Below are 25297 nucleotides of genomic sequence, written 5' to 3'. Positions count from 1 at the left end.
CTTTGGTACCTCAAAAGTATGAAATAATGAAATAAAAACGGATCTGTACTGATTTTCAAAATATTCTTGATATGTTTGTTGTTTATAGATTTTTTTTAAATGCATTTGAAGATTATGGCCAAGCAAGTCAGTCAAGTTGAAAGCCAAAGAAGTAAGCTCTGAAATGCTTTTTATTCCATGTTTTTATCTGCTATAGAGCCTGAGAAATTAAGATTTTAGTAGGCTTTGACAAATTTTGACAAATATTTCTGGAAACCCTTAGGTTTTGGGAGGGGGTTACAGAAAAGTACTTAGGCAAAAAAGGCCTTTTTTAGCAGGCGTTTTAGGCCTAAACGGGTTAACTGACCAATTGTCTTGTGAACAGCTGGCAGTAATTAGGTAGGATATCATTCGAATTGTTGTTCGTAAGTTTTCGTACCATATCATACGAACCCGTTCATGAGAATGCGTTGCATACAAACGCAGGTAGACTCTGAGGGTGTGTGTCTGTGTTTGAGTCGTTGTCCTTAAGGCTCTGACACACCAACTCACCAGTCGGTCTGATCATTGGGTTCCCCGAGTTGGTCCAAAAAGTGCCTCCGAACACACCGAAGTGACGCCGACTTGAGCGTACGTTCTGCTCGTGCACGAGACGTTATTCGTCTCCATAACAGCAGGTGGCGCTAAGCTGTTTTGTCGCCCAAAAAATGAAAACCGGAAATGATGAACGCGTCACGTGGGTCTGGCTTCTCCTGAATTTCAAAACCAACCTAATACCATACTGCCGGCTCGTTCGGAATACGATCTCATATTGTACTAAAATAGTTCACTGAAAAGTGTTTCTGAAAACATTTTAATAGAGAAATAGGCCGTGCAGTTGCTGAATCTGTTTGTTTTTTTCGGTCAGTTTGAAAGATTTTTGGCAGATTTTGGGAGGCGTTCGTCACGCTCATCCCGCTCATCATTTCCGGTGAGTGTTTTAACATAAGTGCACTGATTTGCTATTCAAGGAGTTGCACTCCACCAGTCAGATTGGTCATTGAGTCAGACTGCCCACTGCCCAAATGGGTCAGGGTTAGGGTTAGGGGTTAGGTAGCCGGTACTTACTGCCTGACTAACCACCAATATTTTACATTAGGCACAATCCCCTTGTTCGCTTTCCACATATTAGTGCATTAAAAGCTGTTTTGCTTTGAGCTGAGCTCCCTCCCATACAAACACGAGAGTAATCACATAAGCCACTGTGACACATCAGCGCTCTAAGAGCTCTGAGAGCTTCTTCATCAGAGAAGTGTCTCTGCAGAGACACATCCTGATTAAAGGAATAACAAATCAAAAGTTATTCAGTGAGTCTTCAAATTATCATAACCATCTGGCGCACAGTTGCACAAAGTGCACAAAGCATGTATTACCATGCAGGTGAGATTTTCTCATCTTGGTTATGTGGACTGGCTGTTATCCAAAACACATTCCTGTTCACTTTTACAGGTAAAGCACCACTGTTCCCTTCAATCTACCTCAGTTTTGTATATCCATCCATCTATCCATCCATCTTCGTCCGCTTATCCGGTGTCGGGTCGCGGGGGGAGCAGCTCCAGCAGGGGACCCCAAACTTCCCTTTCCCGAGCAACATTAACCAGCTCCGACTGGGGGATCCCGAGGCGTTCCCAGGCCAGGTTGGAGATATAATCCCTCCACCTAGTCCTGGGTCTTCCCCGAGGCCTCCTCCCAGCTGGACGTGCCTGGAACACCTCCCTAGGGGGCGCCCCCAGGGGCATCCTTACCAGATGCCCGAACCACCTCAACTGGCTCCTTTTCGACGCAAAGAGCAGCGGCTCTACTCCGAGCTCCTCACGGATGAGTGAGCTTCTCACCCTATCTCTAAGGGAGACGCCAGCCACCCTCCTGAGGAAACCCATTTCAGCCGCTTGTACCCTGGATCTCGTTCTTTCGGTCATGACCCAGCCTTCATGACCATAGGTGAGGGTAGGAACGAAAACTGACCGGTAGATCGAGAGCTTTGCCTTCTGGCTAAGCTCTCTTTTCGTCTAACGGTGCGATAGATTGAATGCAATACCGCACCCGCTGCGCCGATTCTCCGACCAATCTCCCGCTCCATTGTCCCTCACTCGCGAACACAACCCCAAGATACTTGAACTCCTTCACTTGGGGTAAGGACTCATTCCCTACCTGGAGAAGGCATTCCATCGGTTTCCTGCTGAGAACCATGGCCTCAGATTTAGAGGTGCTGATCCTCATCCCAACCGCTTCACACTCGGTTGCGAACCGATCCAGTGAGTGCTGAAGGTCGCAGGCCGATGATGCCATCAGGACCACATCATCTGCAAAGAGCAGCGATGAGATCCCCAGCCCACCAAACTGCAACCCCTCCCCACCCGACTACGCCTCGATATCCTGTCCATAAATACTACAAACAGGATTGGTGACAAAGCGCAGCCCTGGCGGAGGCCAACCCTCACCTGAAAAGAGTCCGACTTACTACCGAGAACCCGGACACAGCTCTCGCTTTGGTTGTACAGAGATTGGATGGCCCTGAGAAGAGACCCCCTCACCCCATACTCCCGCAGCACCTCCCACAGTATCTCCCGGGGGACCCGGTCATACGCCTTCTCCAAATCCACAAAACACATGTAGACCGGTTGGGCATACTCCCAGGCTCCCTCCGGATCCTTGCGAGAGTGAAGAGCTGGTCCGTTGTTCCACGACCAGGACGGAATCCGCATTGTTCCTCCTCAACCCAAGGTTCGACTATTGGCCGAACCCTCCTTTCCAGCACCTTGGAGTAGACTTTACCAGGGAGGCTGAGAAGTGTGATACCCCTATAATTGGCACACACCCTCTGGTCCCCCTTTTTAAAAGGGGAACCACCACCCCAGTCTGCCACTCCTTTGGCACCGTCCCAGACTTCCACGCAATGTTGAAAAGGCGTGTCAACCAGGACAGCCCCTCCACACCCAGAGCCTTGAGCATTTCTGGACGGATCTCATCAATCCCCGGGGCTTTGCCACTGTGTAGTTGTTTGACTACATCAGTGACTTCCGCCTGGGAAATCGACGACAATCCCCCATTATCCTCCAGCTCTGCCTCTAACATAGAGGGCGTATTAGTCGGATTCAGGAGTTCTGCAAAGTGCTCCTTCCACCGCCCTATTACCTCCTCAGTTGAGGTCAACAGTGTCCCATCCTTACTGTACACAGCTTGGATGGTTCCCCGCTTCCCCCTCCTGAGGTGGCGAACAGTTTTCCAGAAGCACTTTGGTGCCGACCGAAAGTCCTTCTCCATGTCTTCTCCAAACTTCTCCCACACCCGCTGCTTTGCCTCTTTCACGGCAGAGGCTGCAGCCCTTCGGGCCCTTCGGTACCCTGCAACTGCCTCCGGAGTCCTCCGGGATAACATATCCCGGAAAGACTCCTTCTTCAGTCGGACGGCTTCCCTGACCACCGTTGTCCACCACGGTGTTCGTGGGTTACCGCCCCTTGAGGCACCTAAGACCCTAAGACCACAGCTCCTCGCTGCAGCTTCAGCAATGGAAACTTTGAACATTGTCCACTCGGGTTCAATGCCCCCAGCCTCCACAGGGATGCACGAAAAAGCTCCGCCGGAGGTGTGAGTTGAAAGTCTGTTGGACAGGGGCCTCCTCCAGACGTTCCCAATTTACCCGCACTACACGTTTGGGCTTACCAGGTCTGTCCAGAGTCTTCCCCACCCTCTGACCCAACTCACCACCAGATGGTGATCGGTTGACAGCTCTGCCCCTCTCTTCACCCGAGTGTCCAAAACATACGGCCTCAGATCAGATGAAACGATTATGAAATCGATCATTGACCTTCGGCCTAGGGTGCTCTGGTACCAGGTACACTTATGAGCATCCCTATGTTCGAACATGGTGTTCAAGTATAGACAATCCATGACTAGCACAGAAGTCCAACAACAAACAACCACTCTGGTTTAGATCAGGGAGGCCGTTCCTCCCAATCACGCCTCCAGGTGTCTCCATCATTGCCCACGTGTGCGTTGAAGTCCCCCAGCAGAACAATGGAGTCCCCCACTGGAGCCCCATGCAGGACTCCAGTCAAGGTCTCCAAGAAGGCCGAATACTCCGAACTCCTGTTTGGTGCATATGCACAAACAACAGTCAGAGTTTTCCCCACAACCCGCAGGCGTAGGGAGGCGACCCTCTCGTCCACTGGGGTAAACTCCAACACAGCGGCGCTCAGCCGGGGACTTGTGAGTATCCCCACACCCGCCCGGCGCCTCACACCCTGGGCAACTCCGGAGAAGAAAAGAGTCCAACCCCTATCCAGGAGTATGGTTCCAGAACCAAGACTGTGCGTAGAGGTAAGCCCCACCAGATCTAACCGGTAGCGCTCCACCTCCCGCACCAGTTCCGGCTCCTTCCCCACAGAGGGTGACGTTCCCACGTCCCCAGAGCCAGCGTCTGCTGCCCGGGTCTGGTCCGTCCGAGGCCCCTGACCTTCACTGCCACCCATGTGGCATCGCACCCGACCCCAACGGTTCCTCCCACAGGTGGTGGGCCCATGGGATGGAGAGGGTTGCCACGTAGCTTGTTCGGGCTGTGCCCGGCCGGGCTCCGTGGCAAACCCGCCACCAGGCGCTTCGCCGACGAGCCCACCGCCTGGGCCTGGCTCCAGACGGGGCCCCGGGCTTCCTCCGGGCAGGGTCACTCCATCTCTGCTTAGCTTTTTCATTGGGGTTTTTGAACCATTCTTTGTCTGGCCCCTCACCTGAGACCACTTTGCCTTGGGAGACCCTACCAGGAGCACAAAGCTCCAGACAACACAGCCCTCAGGTTCACAGAGACACACAAACCTCTCCACCACGATAAGGTGATGGTTCACGGAGATGGATGGTTCAGTTTTGTATAAAGTACTCAAAAGCAATACTTGAGTAAAAGTTGAAGTCTCCTTTTAGAATGTTACTTGAGTAAAAGTCTTAAAGTATCTGATATTAACAGTACTTAAGTATCCATAGAAATGTTCTGATATTAAATGTACTTAAGTATTAGAAGTAAAAGTAAAAAAAAAAAACTTTGATTACGAACTTTATGGCCAAAGGTGTGTAACGTTATCTTCATCACCACTGTCGCCGGGGTGGTCATCGTCTGTTACCATGGCGGCAGAGCCTGCACCAGGTACTTCCATGACACTATCAGTCATTATGCTTCCTCCTCTTCTTCTTTTTTTTTTTTTTTTTTTTTGCCGCTTGGCCACAAACAGGCATCACGTCACCAACTGGAATGGAGCTTGCATTAGCTTAACTAAGATGCTTAGGAGAAATGTAGTGGAGTAAAAGTATACATTTTATTTAGAAAATGTAGTGGAGTAAAAGTAAAAGTTTCCAGGAATATAAATAACAAAGTAATGTACAGATACGTAAAAATTCTACTTAAGTACAGTACTGAAGTATTTGTACTTTGTAACATTGCAACAATGAACACAATACAACGTATTTCACCAGTAAATTGCTGTTGAACGACAAAAACAACCACCAGATGGGAAAAGGTTATTTTACAATAACTTTGAATGCACCACGAGGCTGCCTGTTTCAAGTGAACGCACCGTCTATGTTGTTTTTATTGACAATGGCAGCTGCAGACTGCTTAACGTCCCGCTGTTGGAATCCTCTCCAGTGAAATACAGTCCCACTTTACACCATTTAGCTGTCAGCATTTTAACCGTGTTTTATCCAGCTGCTAGCTAACGGTAGGCTAACGTTAGCTGCTGTCAAGTGAAGTGTTAACTAGTGTCATGCGCAGCAATGTTTCTATTGCCTCTAATGGCCGTTTCAGAGCATCAGAGATCAGTACAGGCATATGAGTGGCACCGAAATGAGGCACCAAAATCCGCGTTGCTATTTGGTCCGGTAGATCCCAGTCGTTAAAGCACCGTTGCCGTATTAGCATCGGGTCTCGGTACCAAACCCTACACTGCAAACAGAGATGTGTTAAAAATGACACAACATGTGTAGTCCCTGAACACACTCACCACATGTGTTAAAATTCTACACGTTGTGTCATTTTTAACACATCTCTTTTTGCAGTGTACTGTTTCCTAGATCCATTTTAAATCTCTGTTTAAAGAAATCATTAGTGGGATAAATCCTATTCATAATTTTAAATTGCATTTTTTTCACCTTTTGGCGGGACAGGAAATTTGAAGTATTTACATCTAATTTATTGTATTGTCTCCTTACCGAAGTCTTTGAGAACACTACACTGCAAAAAGAGATGTGTTAAAAATGACACAACATGTAGAATTTTAACACATGAGGTGAGTGTGTTCAGGGACTACACATGTTGTGTCATTTTTAACACATCTCTTTTTGCAGTGTAGTGATGACCATATGGCCGACAGGGGGAAACACACTGCAACTCGATTAAACACATTCAAATAGAAAAAACACAAGCAATTTAAGAAAACCCTTAAAAGGGCAAGCATAAATAAATTTGATGGAAAAATTATTCATTGCTATTTTTGTATATATCTAGAGTAAAATGACACAGTTCATGCATTTTTTCCAATATATGACCTTTATTTTCTAAGTTACACTCTGTATCTCCCGAGATACATTTCCCATTTAGGGTAACATTTTGCAATGTATTCTTTTTTATTATAGTTCATATGACAACTTTTAAAATATTTCATGAACAATTAATTAGCTACATTTTTTCATGTTATCCATACATTAGAAAAATTGGAAAAAAATGAACTTTTTCTCCCAAGGTGCATTGCCTATGTAGGATATACATTTAACATTTCATAACTTTTTAAACAGTTCATGTGCCGATTTTTAAAACACCTTTTTCCTGTTTTCTTTTTTTAATTCTACCATCTTCCCTGTGGTGCCCCACACCAGATATATTCTATGGGCAATGGAAGCTGAGAAAACAGTTGCGAGCATTTTGTCCAGTGACCAGGCAAAGCCTCACTTTGCACTTCTGACACATGATGGATGTCTGCCCATCCTGGCACATCCTGCATCGGCCTTTCACTGACAGGATAGGGAAGTGGTCAATCCTGTCATACCTCATATCATCCACTGGCCTGGGAACCTTTGGCTGTTTGATCACTTTTTCTGGCGTATTGTCTTCATTTCCTTTGGATGGCCGTCCCCTTTTCTGCTTTTCAAGGTAGATGAGTCCCCTGGCAGCATCCAGCCTAAAGTCCTTCAGACACTGGTGTTTCTGACCAAGGGCTGCTGCATCACGCCGGTGGAGGAGCCATGCGTTATTGACAGCAATGTCAACTATCTGCCAAAATATGCCCATGTACCACCGATGGGACTTTGCTGGAGTGCGATACAGGGCAATCATCATATCTGCCAAATCCACTCCTCCCATATGAGTATTGTATTCAGACACAATCTTGGGGCATGGCACACTTATCTTTCTCTTCTCCTCTTTAGAGTAGCGTCTCACTTGGCCAACAGGGTTGACAGACGCACAGGAGCTCACCAAAGTGTCTGTTTTGTTGTCGGCCCATTTGACCACAGCCAGCTTTGCATCGTTGTCAACACGAAAGTCGAAGCTGCCTCTTCCTCTTCGTAGGAGGTCTCGATCTTCTTCTACGCTGCAACCCATCAAGCGGTTCTTTCGAATAGTGCCCAAACTTCTGAGGCCCATAGAATCTTTAAGATGTGTTACCAATCTCAACGATGTGAAAAAATTGTCAAAGTAGACAACGCAGTCGGAGGGGTTTCTGATGGTTTTGCACAACTGCAGGACAACATTTGCACCTAACCCAAACTCTTTGCCTTGAGTTTGATTAGAACCATCAAATGTAGACTTCCCTGTATAGACCATGAAGTCATACACAAATCCAGACACACCAGCGCGGACAAAGATCTTGATACCCCATTTTTTGGGTTTACTGGGTAGATACTGCCGCAGACTTCCAGCTTTTTTTCCTTTGGAAGGAACCATCATTTCATCAATTGAGAACTGGTTCTCACTCTCCATTTCCATGCACTTGCTCCTCATGTGGTCCAGTACAGGCCTTATTTTCACAAGGCGATCTTCACTGGACTCAGAGCTCATGTTGTCTTGAAAGTGGAGCATCCTGGATAAACATTTGTACCTCTTGAGTGGCATCACATCTGCTACTTTCTCATATCTTGTATCTGTTGCCCAGTTGTTTTCCATTGCAGGCATTTTCACTATACCCATGATCAGCTTCATTCCAATGAAAGCCTTGATTTCAGACACATTAGTGTTGATGCTGCATCCAATGAGCTGACAGGAATACAAGTTTGTCTGCTGAGCAATGACTTCAAAGATGTCCTTGTCGAAGAATTTGGAGAAGTACATTAGTGGAGTGGAGAGCTTGTCTGGTGCAGTGAAGCAGCTTTGTGTAGCAGTGGACTGGTGCTCAAACTCAGTTTTTCTCCAACTATTGAAAAGGAAAAATTATATCAATCAACATGTGTGTGTTTAAGAGTGTGTGTGTGTGTGTGTGTGTGTGTGTGTGTGTGTGTGTGTGTGTGTGTGTGTGTGTGTGTGTGTGTGTGTGTAAAATAGAGAAAGTATTGGGAAGGGGGGTTCCTTCCCTCTTCCCTCCACTCATTTACTAACACATCACCATAACACACATCATGTGGACATACACAGATAGAATATGTACAGCAAAACCACTAGATCTTTCCCATAACAATTTGAAATACTCCTCTAATCATTACCTAAACATCTTCCCTCGTTTATTCTGGTTTGCTTGTTTATTCTGTTTTGCTCCTTCCTCGGCCTCATCACTAGAACTGCCATTCAAATTGTCACTGCTGCTGCTGTCATCCTCACACTGTCCCTCTGTAGGCCTATACAGCTCATCTTCCTCGACTTCCTCACTGGATCCCTCCTCTGAATCTGATGAACCATCAAGTGGCAAAACTACAGACTTCACCTCTCTCTTTCTTGTACTGTAGAAACTGCTGACAGAAATTCCCTGAAAACATGTGTACATGTTGAATTCATCAATAATACACATTTGAGAGTAAAATAAAAAAGGAATCAATGTTGCAGACCTTTATCCTATTCAATATCTGTAGAGAACAGGCCTCAAAACATAAATATATCTGTGAGTGATCAGCCCTGTTAAATACCCTTATATGGGCAATGTATCCTCCAGGATACAGGCATTCAATGCTTGATAATGAAAGTTGTGAGAAGATTATTTTAAAAATATCCACAAGAACATGTAAAACTATCCGTAAAAAACTATTTTCTAAAACATCCATCCATCCATCCATCCATCTTCGTCCGCTTATCCGGTGTCGGGTCGCGGGGGGAGCAGCTCCAGCAGGGGACCCCAAACTTCCCTTTCCCGAGCAACATTAACCAGCTCCGACTGGGGGATCCCGAGGCGTTCCCAGGCCAGGTTGGAGATATAATCCCTCCTCCGCTTTGCCTTCTGGCTCAGCTCTCTTTTCGTCACAACGGTGCGATAGATTGAATGCAATACCGCACCCGCTGCGCCGATTCTCCGACCAATCTCCCGCTCCATTGTCCCCTCACTCGCGAACAAAACCCCAAGGTACTTGAACTCCTTCACTTGGGGTAAGGACTCATTCCCTACCTGGAGAAGGCATTCCATCGGTTTCCTGCTGAGAACCATGGCCTCCGATTTAGAGGTGCTGATCCTCATCCCAACCGCTTCACACTCGGTTGCGAACCCATCCAGTGAGTGCTGAAGGTCGCAGGCCGATGATGCCATCAGGACCACATCATCTGCAAAGAGCAGCGATGAGATCCCCAGCCCACCAAACTGCAACCCCTCCCCACCCCGACTACGCCTCGATATCCTGTCCATAAATATTACAAACAGGATTGGTGACAAAGCGCAGCCCTGGCGGAGGCCAACCCTCACCTGAAACGAGTCCGACTTACTACCGAGAACCCGGACACAGCTCTCACTTTGGTCATACAGAGATTGGATGGCCCTAAGTAGAGACCCCTCACCCCATACTCCCAGCACCTCCCCACAGTACCTCCCGGGGACCCGGTCATACGCCTTCTCCAAATCCACAAAACACATGTAGACCGGTTGGGCATACTCCCAGGCTCCCTCCAGGATCCTTGCGAGAGAAGAGCTGGTCCGTTGTTCCACGACCAGGACGGAATCCGCATTGTTCCTCCTCAACCCGAGGTTCGACTATCGGCCGAACCCTCCTTTCCAGCACCTTGGAGTAGACTTTACCAGGGAGGCTGAGAAGTGTGATACCCCTATAATTGGCACACACCCTCTGGTCCCCCTTTTTAAAAGAGGAACCACCACCCCAGTCTGCCACTCCTTTGGCACCGTCCCCAGACTTCCACGCAATGTTGAAGAGGCGTGTCAACCAGGACAGCCCCTCCACACCCAGAGCCTTGAGCATTTCTGGACGGATCTCATCAATCCCGGGGCTTTGCCACTGTGTAGTTGTTTGACTACATCAGTGACTTCCGCCTGGGAAATCGACGACAATCCCCGTTATCCTCCAGCTCTGCCTCTAACATAGAGGGCGTATTAGTCGGATTCAGGAGTTCCTCAAAGTGCTCCTTCCACCGCCCTATTACCTCCTCAGTGGAGGTCAACAGTGTCCCATCCTTACTGTACACAGCTTGGATGGTTCCCCTTCCCCTCCTGAGGTGGCGAACAGTTTTCCAGAAACACTTTGGTGCCGACCGAAAGTCCTTCTCCATGTCTTCTCCAAACTTCTCCCACACCCGCTGCTTTGCCTCTTTCACGGCAGAGGCTGCAGCCCTTCGGGCCCCTCGGTACCCTGCAACCGCCTCCGGAGTCCTCCGAGATAACATATCCCGGAAGGACTCCTTCTTCAGTCGGACGGCTTCCCTGACCACTGGTGTCCACCACGGTGTTAGTGGGTTACTGCCCCTTGAGGCACCTAAGATCCTAAGACCACAGCTCCTCGCCCAGCTTCAGCAATGGAAACTTTGAACATTGTCCACTCGGGTTCAATGCCCCCAGCCTCCACAGGGATGCACGAAAAGCTCCGCCCGGAGGTGTGAGTTGAAAGTCTGTCGGACAGGGGCCTCCTCCAGACGTTCCCAATTTACCCGCACTACACGTTTGGGCTTACCAGGTCTGTCCAGAGTCTTCCCCCACCCCTGACCCAACTCACCACCAGATGGTGATCGGTTGACAGCTCTGCCCCTCTCTTCACCCGAGTGTCCAAAACATACGGCCTCAGATCAGATGAAACGATTATGAAATCGATCATTGACCTTGACCCTAGGGTGCTCTGGTACCAGGTACACTTATGAGCATCCCTATGTTCGAACATGGTGTTCGTTATAGACAATCCATGACTAGCACAGAAGTCCAACAACAAACAACCACTCTGGTTTAGATCAGGGAGGCCGTTCCTCCCAATCACGCCTCTCCAGGTGTCTCCATCATTGCCCACGTGTGCGTTGAAGTCCCCCAGCAGAACAATGGAGTCCCCCACTGGAGCCCCATGCAGGACTCCAGTCAAGGTCTCCAAGAAGGCCGAATACTCCGAACTCCTGTTTGGTGCATATGCACAGACAACAGTCATAGTTTTCCCCCCCACAACCCGCAGGCGTAGGGAGGCGACCCTCTCGTCCACCGGGGTAAAATCCAACACAGCGGCGCTCAGCCGGGGGCTTGTGAGTATCCCCACACCCGCCCGGCGCCTCACACCCTGGGCAACTCCGGAGAAGAAAAGAGTCCAACCCCTATCCAGGAGTATGGTTCCAGAACCGAGACTGTGCGTAGAGGTAAGCCCCACCAGATCTAACCGGTAGCGCTCCACCTCCCGCACCAGTTCTGGCTCCTTCCCCCACAGAGAGGTGACGTTCCACGTCCCCAGAGCCAGCGTCTGCCGCCCGGGTCTGGTCCGTCGAGGCCCCTGACCTTCACTGCCACCCATGTGGCATCGCACCCGACCCCAACGGTTCCTCCCACAGGTGGTGGGCCCATGGGCTGGAGAGATGGGAGCCACGTAGCTTGTTCGGGCTGTGCCCGGCCGGGCTCCGTGGCAAACCCGCCACCAGGCGCTCGCCCGACGAGCCCGCCGTCTGGGCCTGGCTCCAGACGGGGCCCGGGCTTCCTCCGGGCAGGGTCACTCCATCTCTACCTTGCTTCTTCATTGGGGTTTTTGAACCATTCTTTGTCTGGCCCCTCACCTGAGACCACTTTGCCTTGGGAGACCCTACCAGGAGCACAAAGCTCCAGACAACACAGCCCTCAGGTTCACAGAGACACACAAACCTCTCCACCACGATAAGGTGATGGTTCACGGAGAAGTTTCTAAAACAAAATCACTCTAAAATATCATAATCGTGAAAAATATAAAAACTCTTACCTCATGGCCAGTGTCTTTGTCCACGTATGCTGCCATTTTGGATTTTGATACATATGTTTGGAATGTTGGCATAAAGTCACATGACCTGATTACATGACCCATCACCCCATCAGTGTTTCTCATCAACTGCAACCACATAATGCCCCTCCCCCCATAGCCCCTCCCCCCACAGCCTGTTAAATGACTGTATCCCCCAAGATACAGAAACTCTTTAAGAAAACATCTTCATTAATTTGACAACACATGCGCAGCATTTAGCAAACGCGCTGCAAATACACACAACACAACCAAATACACAAAACGGAAGTTCTCCAGGCCTCTAGGGGGAGTAGCTAAGTGGAACAGCTTAATTAATTAATTAAGTTGCAGTGTGCAGTCTTGTTTTGTGGCACGAGTTTAAAAGTGTTTCGAATGCGTCCCTCCTGAGGAGGGGAACTTAACCTTAAAGTAATACTCCACCGTTTGTTGAAATAGTTCTTATCACGGTCTCCCCTGGCTGTAGATAGGTGGGCCAATGCATTTTTTGTCTCAGTGAAAGTAATTAGGTTGTTTTTTTGGTCTTTTGTTGGCTCACTTTTACTGACAACATGCTAACCGGCAACATAGGATTCCATTCACTACGCTAAGCTAACTAGCAGCGGCGCTAAACGATGCATGCACAAAAAATGTGTTGGCCCACCTATCTACAGCTAGGGGAGACCCCACCTATCTACAGCTAGAGGAGACCCCACCTATCTACAGCTAGAGGAGACCCCACCTATCTACAGCTAGGGGAGACCCCCCCCCCTATCTACATCTAGAGGAGACCCCACCTATCTACAGCTATAGGAGACCCCACCTATCTCCAGCTAGGGGAGACCCGACCTATCTACAGCTAGAGGAGACCCCACCTATCTTCAGCTATAGGAGACCCCACCTATCTACAGCTAGAGGAGACCCCACCTATCTACAGCTAGAGGAGACCCCACCTATCTACCGCTAGAGGAGACCCCACCTATCTACCGCTAGAGGAGACCCCACCTATCTACAGCTAGAGGAGACCTCACCTATCTACAGCTAGAGGAGACCTCACCTATCTACCGCTAGAGGAGACCCCACCTATCTACAGCTAGAGGAGACTCCACTAATCTAAGGCTAGAGGAGACCTCACCTATCTACAGCTAGTGGAGACCCCACCTATCTACAGCTAGTGGAGACCCCACCTATCTACAGCTAGAGGAGACCCCACCTATCTACAGCTAGTGGAGACCCCACCTATCTACAGCTAGGGGAGACCCCACCTATCTACAGCTAGTGGAGACCCCACCTATCTACAGCTAGAGGAGACCCCACCTATCTACAGCTAGGGGAGACCTCACCTATCTACAGCTAGGGGAGACCCCACCTATCTACAGCTAGTGGAGACCCCCCCTATCTACAGCTAGAGGAGACCTCACCTATCTACAGCTAGAGGAGACCCCACCTATCTACAGCTAGTGGAGACCCCACCTATCTACAGCTAGTGGAGACCCCACCTATCTACAGCTAGGGGAGACCCCACCTATCTACAGCTAGTGGAGACCCCACCTATCTACAGCTAGGGGAGACCTCACCTATCTACAGCTAGAGGAGACCCCACCTATCTACAGCTAGAGGAGACTCCACTAATCTAAGGCTAGAGGAGACCTCACCTATCTACAGCTAGTGGAGACCCCACCTATCTACAGCTAGTGGAGACCCCACCTATCTACAGCTAGAGGAGACCCCACCTATCTACAGCTAGTGGAGACCCCACCTATCTACAGCTAGGGGAGACCCCACCTATCTACAGCTAGTGGAGACCCCACCTATCTACAGCTAGAGGAGACCCCACCTATCTACAGCTAGGGGAGACCTCACCTATCTACAGCTAGAGGAGACCCCACCTATCTACAGCTAGAGGAGACCCCACCTATCTACAGCTAGGGGAGACCTCACCTATCTACAGCTAGAGGAGACCCCACCTATCTACAGCTAGAGCAGACCCCACCTATCTACAGCTAGAGGAGACCCCACCTATCTACAGCTAGAGGAGACCCCACCTATCTACAGCTAGGGGAGACCCCACCTATCTCCAGCTAGAGGAGACCTCACCTATCTACAGCTAGAGGAGACCCCACCTATCTACAGCTAGAGGAGACCCCACCTATCTACAGCTAGAGGAGACCCCACCTATCTACAGCTAGGGGAAACCCCACCTATCTACAGCTAGGGGAGACCTCACCTATCTACAGCTAGAGGAGACCCCACCTATCTACAGCTAGGGGAGACCTCACCTATCTACAGCTAGGGGAGACCGTGATAAACCCTATTTCAACAAACGGTGGCGTATCCCTTTAAGCTGCTCGATGACTATTTTGACCAGCTTGTAGGTTTAAATGTGACCGTATTGTGTGAACAGTTCACTATATTTAAAATGTTATGTGCCGTTTTCTTTTGCCAGGAGTAATGTAATGTTCCACCAAAACAAGTTTCCCTCCAGAGATCTTTTTGCAGAGCCACAGTCGCTGCATTCGGAGCTTAGCAACGATTGTGATTGGTTGTAAAAGAAATGCAACCAACCCAGAGCGTGTTTGTCTCCTATCCCAGAATGTATCTGTGGTGAAGCCAGACCTATCTCTCCAGCGCTGTGGAGATACAGTAGGTCTGGCAATGCGAGATTAAAATGTGTGTAACTCTGTCAATATGAAAACGTTCTCAAAACATAGCCTGGGGGTAAATTCTGCAATTATTTGTGAAGCTTATTCCCCAACACACTTCCACGGTTATTTCTTTTCCTGACCCTCTTCCTGTTTCCCGCTCACTGTAACCATAGTTTCAGATGGAAACTCGCCAAAGACATGACAAAAAAAAAAGCCATACGATATTGGATTGGGTTTTTCATAATAAGATGTCTAGCAGGCATCCATCCATATCTTAGCAATCAGGCACTGTGTGCGTTCATATCAGTGTCACCTTTACTGACCCTAATTAGCATCGGGAGATCAAAGGAGCGCTGTAGCTGTGATATTCAAATGACTAGCAGACAGAATGTAATTTCAACCCCCCAGCCCATTTAGACCTTCAATCAATCGGACACAAAGTGGCCTGTTAGAAGCTTCTCTGTAGCGCTGTTACAAACGCCTTCTCATCCAGGCATTTTTAAATCTGAGGCCCTGTTCAGACCTGTCATAAACATCTTACAGCACAGGTGTGAACGCACCCGTTGAGGACGCATTGAAATCTGATCGCTCCGACTATAGCTGCAACGATACGTTGACTTATTGATTTGTCAAGCGAAAGAACAATAATCGGCAACTATTTTTTAGGGCCTATGGCATGAAAATTTCACTTTGAGTTTTTTTTTTTAACATTAATATGAGTTCCCCCAGCCTTCCTATGGCCCCCCAGTGGCTAGAAATGGCGATAGGTGTAAACCGACCCCTGGGTATCCTGCTCTGCCTTTGAGGAAATAAAAGCTCAGAATCTTCTCCTTATGAGGTCATAAGGAGAAAGGTTACCTCCCCTTTCTCTGCTTTGCCTGCCCAGAGAATTTGGCCCACCCATGAGAGAGAGACATCATGGCTTTCAAATGAGCAAAGTGGGAGTTGGTCAAGACCACACCCCCACCCTCCACCTTGCCCCCCCTCTCTCCTCAATAGCTACAGACACAGAAATGGTACATCCTAAGGAAAGATCATTGTGGGACTGGCTCTAGTGGCTGTAATTCTGCACCAAGCTGAATTTGGAGAAAAGACTTCAGATACAGTATTAGGGGACCACTAAGGTCTATATAAAAGAGACTTCAGATACAGTATTAGGGGACCACTAAGGTCTATATAAAAGAGACTTCAGATACAGTATTAGGGGACCACTAAGCTCTATATAAAAGAGACTTCAGATACAGTATTAGGGGACCACTAAGGTCTATATAAAAGAGACTTCAGATACAGTATTAGGGGACCACTAAGCTCTATATAAAAGAGACTTCAGATACAGTATTAGGGGACCACTAAGGTCTATATAAAAGAGACTTCAGATACAGTATTAGGGGACCACTAAGGTCTATATAAAAGAGACTTCAGATAAAGTATTAGGGGACCACTAAGGTCTATATAAAAGAGACTTCAGATACAGTATTAGGGAACCACTAAGTCCTATATAAAAGCATTCAAAATGGGACCTTTTTAATCATGAAAATAATTGTTAGTTGCAGTGCTAGCTCAGACAACATTCGGAAGTGGTTTGGGCAGTGTTGCCAACTCTTTTCCAATGAAACTAGCTAGTTTTAGCTCCAAAAGTGTCTAAAGTTGCCAGATGGCAGGGTACGTTCATTTGCATCTTGGTGACATCATCACACATCATTTGCATAAAACTTAGTGTGGTTGTGACGGCTGACTGCCTGCACACGGCGCAAGAGGAGAGGGAGAGACTCCGTGGACTGTGATTACTCTGAGCAGCATGCATGGCAATAAATTACAATATATTGTACGTATTTCTCCCTTCTTTTTTTCCTGACAGTCTGAATAAGTCGCTTTTTAGAAATAAAGTCGCTGAGAGGGTCTGAAAAGTCAAAGTGACAAAGTTGGCAACACTGTCCACACACACACACACACATTTAGCAGTGTGTGTGTGTGTGTGAATGTGTCCAAGGCCACATTGAAGAACTGCTTACTCACCTCAAGTCCTCTGCTAGCAGAAGTGCGTATCCTTACGCTGGCTTTGTCCATGGTATCTGAAAACTTTGGGATATCTCAGAGAGACTTTAGTTTGCCTGGAACACCCCAAGGAATAGACCCATGTTGGTATGGTTTTGATTTCTTCAGGCGTGACGTGAAGTGGGGCTACATTCCTACATTACATTACGTACTGCCTTTATACTGTAGGTAACTCTATGTATTTTTGCCGTTTTCGTATTTTTAAACATTAGAATCAGGATAAGGAGACTTAATAAATAATATATTTATTTCTACATGCAACAGATGATAAATGAGAGTCTTCAGTGATTAGACCCATCGTGACGTCATCATGTTGAAGGGGTAGAGAGGCCGTGAGCTGTATAAGATGCTCCCTCGACGGAGTCTAGACACCGGTGGTGGTGATCAAGATCTGACGAGCTGAACTCAGGATGGATGGATGACCAGGGGAGCACAGACCCGAGCGCCAAAAATTATGAACTGGAGGTGAAAAGGGTGGAGGAGGGGGGCTGTGACATACTGTATGCACTAAATGACAGCTGAACGCAACAGAGAGGAGTACATTTTTAGATATTGATAGCATAAATCCGATTGGCTAAAAGCAATTATGGCAAAATCTGATTAGTTATACTAACTATTCAAAAATGGCTCCAACATAATGACCTTCTGTTGAATAAGAAAAAATCATACTGCATGCTTTTCCAAACAAGATCTGCTGCTTTGAATCAGACTAACCTGTTAATTAACTTCTTAGATGGCACCCCTCTTGGGAGAATAGATGAATATAATTACCTCGGCCTTTGGCTTGACTCTCAACTCTCCTTCAAAGCACACTATTGTAAGGAAGTTAAACTGCAATCTAAGGATGTTGTACTGCTCGAACAACTGTTTTACACAGCTGAAAAGGTTAAGAATTGTGAAACAACTATTATTTCCAATTTTAGACTACGCTGATGCAGTATATCAGAACACTACTGAAACCAATCTCAAGCCCTTGACTGTTGTTTTTAATAGTATCTGTAGATTTGTGTTGAGATGCCCTTGCAGAACACATTATTGTGTCCTGAAACAGTTTCACTGATTCCAGATTATTTTCAAATGTATATATCTTAACTATCCACCTTATTTGAAACAATACCTAACACATTACCAAACAATTTATAGTTTAAGACCCACTGAATTTTGATCCTTTAATGTGCCTCGCATTTTCAACGAAAGTGGCAGGCGTTCATTTCAATTTAAAGCTCCCTTCGATTGAAATAGCTTGCCTGGGTCACTAAGACTAATCACATCTTTGAGATCCTTCAACACATCTTTGTTAATTTATTTGCAAACAAGCAATTGTTGTAAATGCTTTCCATAAAGCTGGATTGCTTTCTGGTGCATTTGTTTTTTGGTTATCTGAATTTTTTTTTCTTCTCAGTTTTCTGGTATGTCTCTATCCTTTGTTCTTAATTACTATTCATACATTTTGTAATGATCATTCTGGTGATGTCTGGGCAGGGGTGTGGGGTGAGAGAGGTTAGTATGTGAGTGAATGTGTATGTTGTACTGTAATGTCTTGTCCTTTGTACTGTCCAGTCGTACAGAGGACCCACTCGAAAATGAGATGATGCATTTCAATAGGTATTCCTCATAAAATAAAAAATAAAAAATGCAAACACCCCTAATCAGCTGATGGGGAAGCAGGAAAAGAGCGAGAGAGAGAGGGAGGGAGAGCGAGAAGATGAAAGAGATAAAGACAGAGAGAGAGGGAGACAGAGAGAGAGAGAGAAAGAGACAGAGGATGAGAGACAGAGACAGAGAGGATAAGAGAGAGAGAGAAAAAGAGAGAGAAGGTAATGTTAAATGAGTGAGTAAGATAAGACAGCTTTGCTGGTTGGACTAACGCTACCACCACTCAGAGTGAATCCTGTGTTTTATATTTTATTGTCTGTTTTTCGTTCCGGTACGGTGACTCTCTGTTCGCCTGTCGTCAGCGTGGAGGCCCCAGGGGACCACTTGTAGATAATAACCTTATATTTTGAGGTACAATCAATGTGCCAAAATTAACAAAAATAATAGTATATTACTACTGCTGCCTCCCTGGTCTTTCCAAACGCAAAGTACGTACATTTTTATTTGCATATAGAGCAGGAAAAAGGTTACGATCACAAGTGGCCACTCGAGACGCCCATTATTTTGTCTGCCTTCTTTATCTTTTTATTGACATTCATATAACAGCAGCTTGTTATGAGAGTGTGTGTGTGTGTGTGTGTGTGTGTGTGTCTGTGTGTGTGTGTCATAGCAACAAGTTCTGACACACACACCTCCTATCATGGAGAGTCTTTACTGCAGGCCGTGTTGTCCTCTCTTTGCAGGACATGTCAAACAGCAGAGTGAACGTAGCTCATATCAGCTGTTACTAATTATATTAAAGATGCTCTAAGTGATGTCACGCGTTTTTTTAGGCTACACCATTTTTTGTCATATACAGCAAACCTCTCCTCACTATCTGCTAGCTGCCTGTCCCCTGAACACACTGTAAAAAACATCTCCTCACTATCTGCTAGCTGCATGTCCCCTGAACACACTGTAAAAAACATCTCCTCACTATCTGCTAGCTGCCTGTCCCCTGAACACACTGTAAAAAACATCTCCTCACTATCTGCTAGCTGCATGTCCCCTGAACACACTGTAAAAAACATCTCCTCACTATCTGCTAGCTGTCTGTCCCCTGAACACACTGTAAAAAACATCTCCTCACTATCTGCTAGCTGCCTGTCCCCTGAACACACTGTAAAAACATCTCCTCACTATCTGCTAGCTGCCTGTCCCCTGAACACACTGTAAAAAACATCTCCTCACTATCTGCTAGCTGCCTGTCCCCTGAACACACTGTAAAAAACATCTCCTCACTATCTGCTAGCTGCCTGTCCCCTGAACACACTGTAAAAAAACGTGGTCTATGTAGACAGCCCAGGCTCCACAAACGGCAACAACAACAAACTGGCCAACCTGCACCACCAAACATAACAAACAGTGTTCCAGCCAATAACGTCAACAAGAAGTGACGTCACCGAACATCACTTAGAGCACCTTTAACTAAATGTATATAACTGTGGTGACGATGGCCTTTACTCAACTGTTGCATTTTCTCTCTCTCACATACTTCGCTCGCAGACATGTAACCATTGAATCCAGCAGACCTAAACTTTTAAAATTTTAACTACAAGCGGTTACTGGACTACTGTATCCGTTTGTTGATACACAGCTTTGAAGCTTTCGATTTGCGTGGACCAGGGAGAAATGTTTGCCTTTGATGTTTAATTATCAGCTGTAGGAGCTTCTCATTCTTCATTGTTTTCTATCGGTCCTACTCCTTGTCTGGACCTTTCATTCTTTTCTTTTCATTTAAATATTTAATAAGATATTCATGTTCCTTTGTAAATTTGTGGCAGGCACGTACAGCTGTCTTTAATTTCGGTTAGGTGGGTTCCTTTTACAAGACTGGACTACTGTAATGCTTTATATTACGGAATAAATTTTACAACTTTAACACGTCTTCAAATAGTCCAGAATGCGGCAGCGAGACTTTTAAAAGGCATTCCTAAATACGAACACATCACTCCAATTTTAGCTTCTCTTCACTGGTTGCCGGTTCGTTTTAGGGTCGATTTTAAAATTCTTTTATTTGTTTATAAGTGTCTTAACAATCAAGCTCCCCTCTATTTATCGGAGCTCCTAGAGCAATACACTCCTTCCAGGGATCTTAGGTCAGGGACACAGAAACTTTTATCCATACCACGGTACAGGTTAAAACACAGAGGTTATCGTGCCTTTGCCATTGCTGGCCCGACACTATGGAATAGCTTGCCCTTTCATATTCGCTCTGCTTCTGACTTGTCAGTTTTCAAGTCACTCTTGAAAACACATTTCTATTCAATTGCTTTTAATAGTGTTTAATTTGTTCTTAAATTTTCTTGTTTTGTCTGTCGTGTGATATTCTATTGCTCTGTAAAGCACATTGGTCAGCTTGTCTGTATAAATAGTGCTGTATAAATAAACTTTGACTTGACTTGACTTGACTACAAGCCCTTAGAGTTAGATTTTTTTATCCCAGCTGTGCATTTTATTAGGTTATTTCAGTATATGCTGCGTTCCAGGCATCCCGTAACTCGTGTTTTCACGACCTTCTGCCCGTGAAAGCGCCCTGGAACGGCAGTCAAACCTGTAACTTACTCCCCGTGAACTGGTACCAGCTCGTTGTACTCCCAGTTACAGTTATTGACGTAACACACACACACACATAAACAACAATGGTGACCCCCCTGTTGATGCTGTACAGATGCCGGTGATTAGCGGTGAGAAATAGAAGTAAATAGACATAAATAGGCAACGTAAAGTAATTCCGCACATTGTAATCCCAACAATACACATACGATTTTGTACTACTACAGGTTATGTTTATTAAATGAAGCCCAAAATATGTCGCAGACTAGAAATCGCTAGTACCAGCTAGCGCTAGCTAACGTCAACGTTAGGTAGCCGCTAGCTAATGTTAACGTTAGGTAGCCGCTATAGCTAAAAAAAATCCTAAAGGAAACACTGGACTTTATGTTTACCAGTCAGAATTTTACGAAACGTATTGGCAGATGTGTGTTTTTTTTAAATTTTCAAGCCACTTGCGAACGCAGCAATAATTCATTAATTAATTATATAATTAATATGCTCAAAGAAAGAAAGAAGCAAAGAAACAGAGAAATTCTCTGTAGCAACTAACTATGGGAAAACCTAAATAACTGAGTGGAGAACTCAGCCCAGACCTTGGGGGAGATTTTTGTCCCCATTTATGACATTTATATGATCTGTTCACAATAATTGATATTAGAATGCCTAAAAATCTGTACATCATTTGGGAAAAAGTTAGCCTGGCTCCGCCCTCTTACGTACTTCAACTCAATTTTTCAATGTACCAGAGTCTGGTAGGACCAGGTTAGTGTACCAGAGTCTGGTAGGACCAGAGTCTGGTAGGACCAGGCTAATGTACCAGAGTCTGGTAGGACCAGGCTAGTGTACCAGAGTCTGGTAGGACCAGGCTAATGTACCAGAGTCTGTTAGGACCAGGCTAATGTACCAGAGTCTGGTAGGACCAGGCTAATGTACCAGAGTCTGGTAGGACCAGGCTAGTGTACCAGAGTCTGGTAGGACCAGGCTAATGTACCAGAGTCTGGTAGGACCAGGCTAATGTACCAGAGTCTGGTAGGACCAGAGTCTGGTAGGACCAGGCTAGTGTACCAGAGTCTGGTAGGACCAGAGTCTGGTAGGACCAGGCTAGTGTACCAGAGTCTGGTAGGACCAGGCTAATGTACCAGAGTCTGGTAGGACCAGGTTAGTGTACCAGAGTCTGGTAGGACCAGAGTCTGGTAGGACCAGGCTAATGTACCAGAGTCTGGTAGGACCAGGCTAATGTACCAGAGTCTGTTAGGACCAGGCTAATGTACCAGAGTCTGGTAGGACCAGGCTAGTGTACCAGAGTCTGGTAGGACCAGGCTAGTGGACCAGAGTCTGGTAGGACCAGGCTAATGTACCAGAGTCTGGTAGGACCAGGCTAATGGACCAGAGTCTGGTAGGACCAGGCTAGTGGACCAGAGTCTGGTAGGACCAGGCTAGTGTACCAGAGTCTGGTAGGACCAGGCTAATGGACCAGAGTCTGGTAGGACCAGGCTAGTGTACCAGAGTCTGGTAGGACCAGGCTAGGAAAAGTTGCCATGGAAAAGAATAACAATGTAGAGCCGACATCCTGTGTTGTATCTAATTGTAACTCTCTTCATCATTCTGAAACCAGAACTCAACTCATGGCATAAGTAGGCTTGTAACAGAGCACTGATTGAAGTAGGATATATAGAGTTTAACTTTATGAATAATCTATTAAGGGAATTATTTCCCCAGTAACAGAATTGTTGCTCCATTGATTTGCCGGTGTAGTCAGAGACTGAAGGGAAATGACAAAAAGTTTAAGTTATTTTAAAACCCTCAAAGACTCGAGGCGTTTGAGTTTACATGGCCTACACTCCATTATGGACAGAATACCAGCTGAGATCAGCAGTTTTCAGATTACATTATGTGTTTACATAATTGCAAAAGGGTTCTCGAAGTGGCTGATCTTTAATGTAATATCTACATTGCCCATTATCAGCAACCATTCATCCAATGTTCCAAAGGCACATTATGTTTACTAATCTGATATCATTTTAAAAGGCTAACTGAGAAAACATTGGCGAACCCTTTTGCAATTATGTAAGCACATAATGTAATCTGAAAACTGCTGCCCTGGTTAAAAAACAATGACACTGATCTCAGCTGGTATTCTGTCTCTAATGGAGTGGAATGGAAATTTCTAAGTGACCCCAAACTTCCAGAGATTGAAGAATCAATGCCATTGATTGTTGTTAACGTGATAATGATTCTCCTCCGTCAGACCTGACTCCAGACCGGCTGGGTCCTCCCTCTCATGATGCCAGTCCTTCGAGCCCTGAACCAACAACACCGGGAGCTCAGTCTCCGTCACACCTCCACTTCCACAGCAAGGCCCAGCACAGACGTTTCTCCATTGAGGCAAGTAGCAGAGGTTTAAAGAGCAGCTGTAGCAGGACAAGGGTTACTATGACTGATAAGGGGTAAAGTTAACAGGCAAAAAGTTCACTTTCATGCTGTAGTCATATGCTGCCAAGCTTTTCTTCCACAGTGATTACTGTGTTGCACATTAAGCACTGAGAGGAAACTGTCAAGGTTAGAGTGCACATTAAAAGAAGTCTGACATAGATATCATCAAGTATTTCTTTTTCCTGTTTTTAAACTCTCATCCCAGGAGTCATTTCTCCATTTCCACCTATGCCGGCTCAGTGAGATGAGTCAGTTCGGACGTTTTTGTCCATCCCCAATGCACCAGACCTTTTATTGGAAATGTGACAGAGTTCAAAAGTCCCCGTGGAGCGAGTGTGATTCACTTTGAGTCTTTCTCGTACTCTACACCACTCATATCAGACAGCCAAGTGATGCTATGCCAGAGGGAAGTGAGTGCTCAGGTTGTGAAGACCGAAATAATGCTGCAACAGTGAGAGGGCTGAGAGCTGAGACAGTTTGATAGCTTCAGTCAACAAGCACAGGAAATGTATGAACATCTTTCTAATAAAAGGGTTTAGAATTTTTAGTGGAAAACAAGAATAGTCTTTCAGTGTCTTTGTCTTCAATAGTGCTCTCTGTGTAGATTCCATGATTATCTCCCGCTGGAAACAATCCCCACCTGAATCTCATCTCCACACCTGCCGCTTTGGCCAGGGCTAATGGTGCGTTCTTTTTGTCCACCGAAGTCGATCTACGAGTCGTTTTCCAGAGTTACGAACCGGAAGTTGCAAAAAGAGCCCCCCCCCCCCCCCCCCACACACACCCCCGAGGTCGTATATATACGACTCGTCAAGTCGTCTGAACTCAGAGGACCCCGAGTTCACTTTCAAAGATGGCTACGTCGTGCATCACACGTAGTAAACATTGTGGTTTTCTACAATTTTAAGCCCTTTTGTCTTTGTTGTAACCAAATGAAGAAGTTGTACACATAGTGCTGTATACTGCTACCTATAGACATGTCTCTACAGTCTTATTAGGAGTTAAACATAGTGCTGTATACTGCTACCTATAGGCATGTCTCTACAGTCTTATTAGGAGTTAAACATAGTGCTGTATACTGCTACCTATAGACATGTCTCTACAGTCTTATTAGGAGTTAAACATAGTGCTGTATACTGCTACCTATAGACATGTCTCTACAGTCTTATTAGGAGTTAAACATAGTGCTGTATACTGCTACCTATAGACATGTCTCTATAGTCTTATTAGGAGTTAAACATAGTGCTGATACTGCTACCTATAGACATGTCTCTACAGTCTTATTAGGAGTTAAACATAGTGCTGTATACTGCTACCTATAGACATGTCTCTACAGTCTTATTAGGAGTTAAACATAGTGCTGTATACTGCTACCTATAGACATGTCTCTACAGTCTTATTAGGAGTTAAACATAGTGCTGTATACTGCTACCTATAGACATGTCTCTACAGTCTTATTAATCAAAACGTAATTTTCATGTATCAAACTGTGAAATATATGTGTGTAATATCTCAATAACTGGGTGAATAGAATCCTAAATGTTGCTAAAAATGTTACAAAAATCCATCTTTTCTCCGACTCGTAGTATCGTGTGACAAAAAGAACGCAACAACCTCGCGGT

General features: G+C 46.1%; 1 protein-coding gene across 1 annotated transcript in view; it reads left to right on the top strand.

The window, feature by feature from the left end:
• The window catches only part of LOC114553756 (cyclin-dependent kinase 18-like), a 63057-nt gene extending 38701 nt beyond the window's left edge, over positions 1 to 24356 (top strand). Inside the window, exons 3-4 of the mRNA XM_028575095.1 lie at positions 23491 to 23631; positions 24280 to 24356. Of these exons, the coding sequence (XP_028430896.1) occupies positions 23491 to 23631; positions 24280 to 24356 (218 nt within the window). The remainder of the gene's footprint in view (positions 1 to 23490; positions 23632 to 24279) is intronic.
• Positions 24357 to 25297: the final 941 nt, after the last annotated feature.

The sequence above is a fragment of the Perca flavescens genome, chromosome 4 (genome assembly GCF_004354835.1).
Source record: "Perca flavescens isolate YP-PL-M2 chromosome 4, PFLA_1.0, whole genome shotgun sequence".
Taxonomy (NCBI): domain Eukaryota; kingdom Metazoa; phylum Chordata; class Actinopteri; order Perciformes; family Percidae; genus Perca; species Perca flavescens.
The sequence above is the reverse complement of the archived record's forward strand: the minus strand, read 5'-3'. Positions and strand labels throughout refer to the sequence as shown.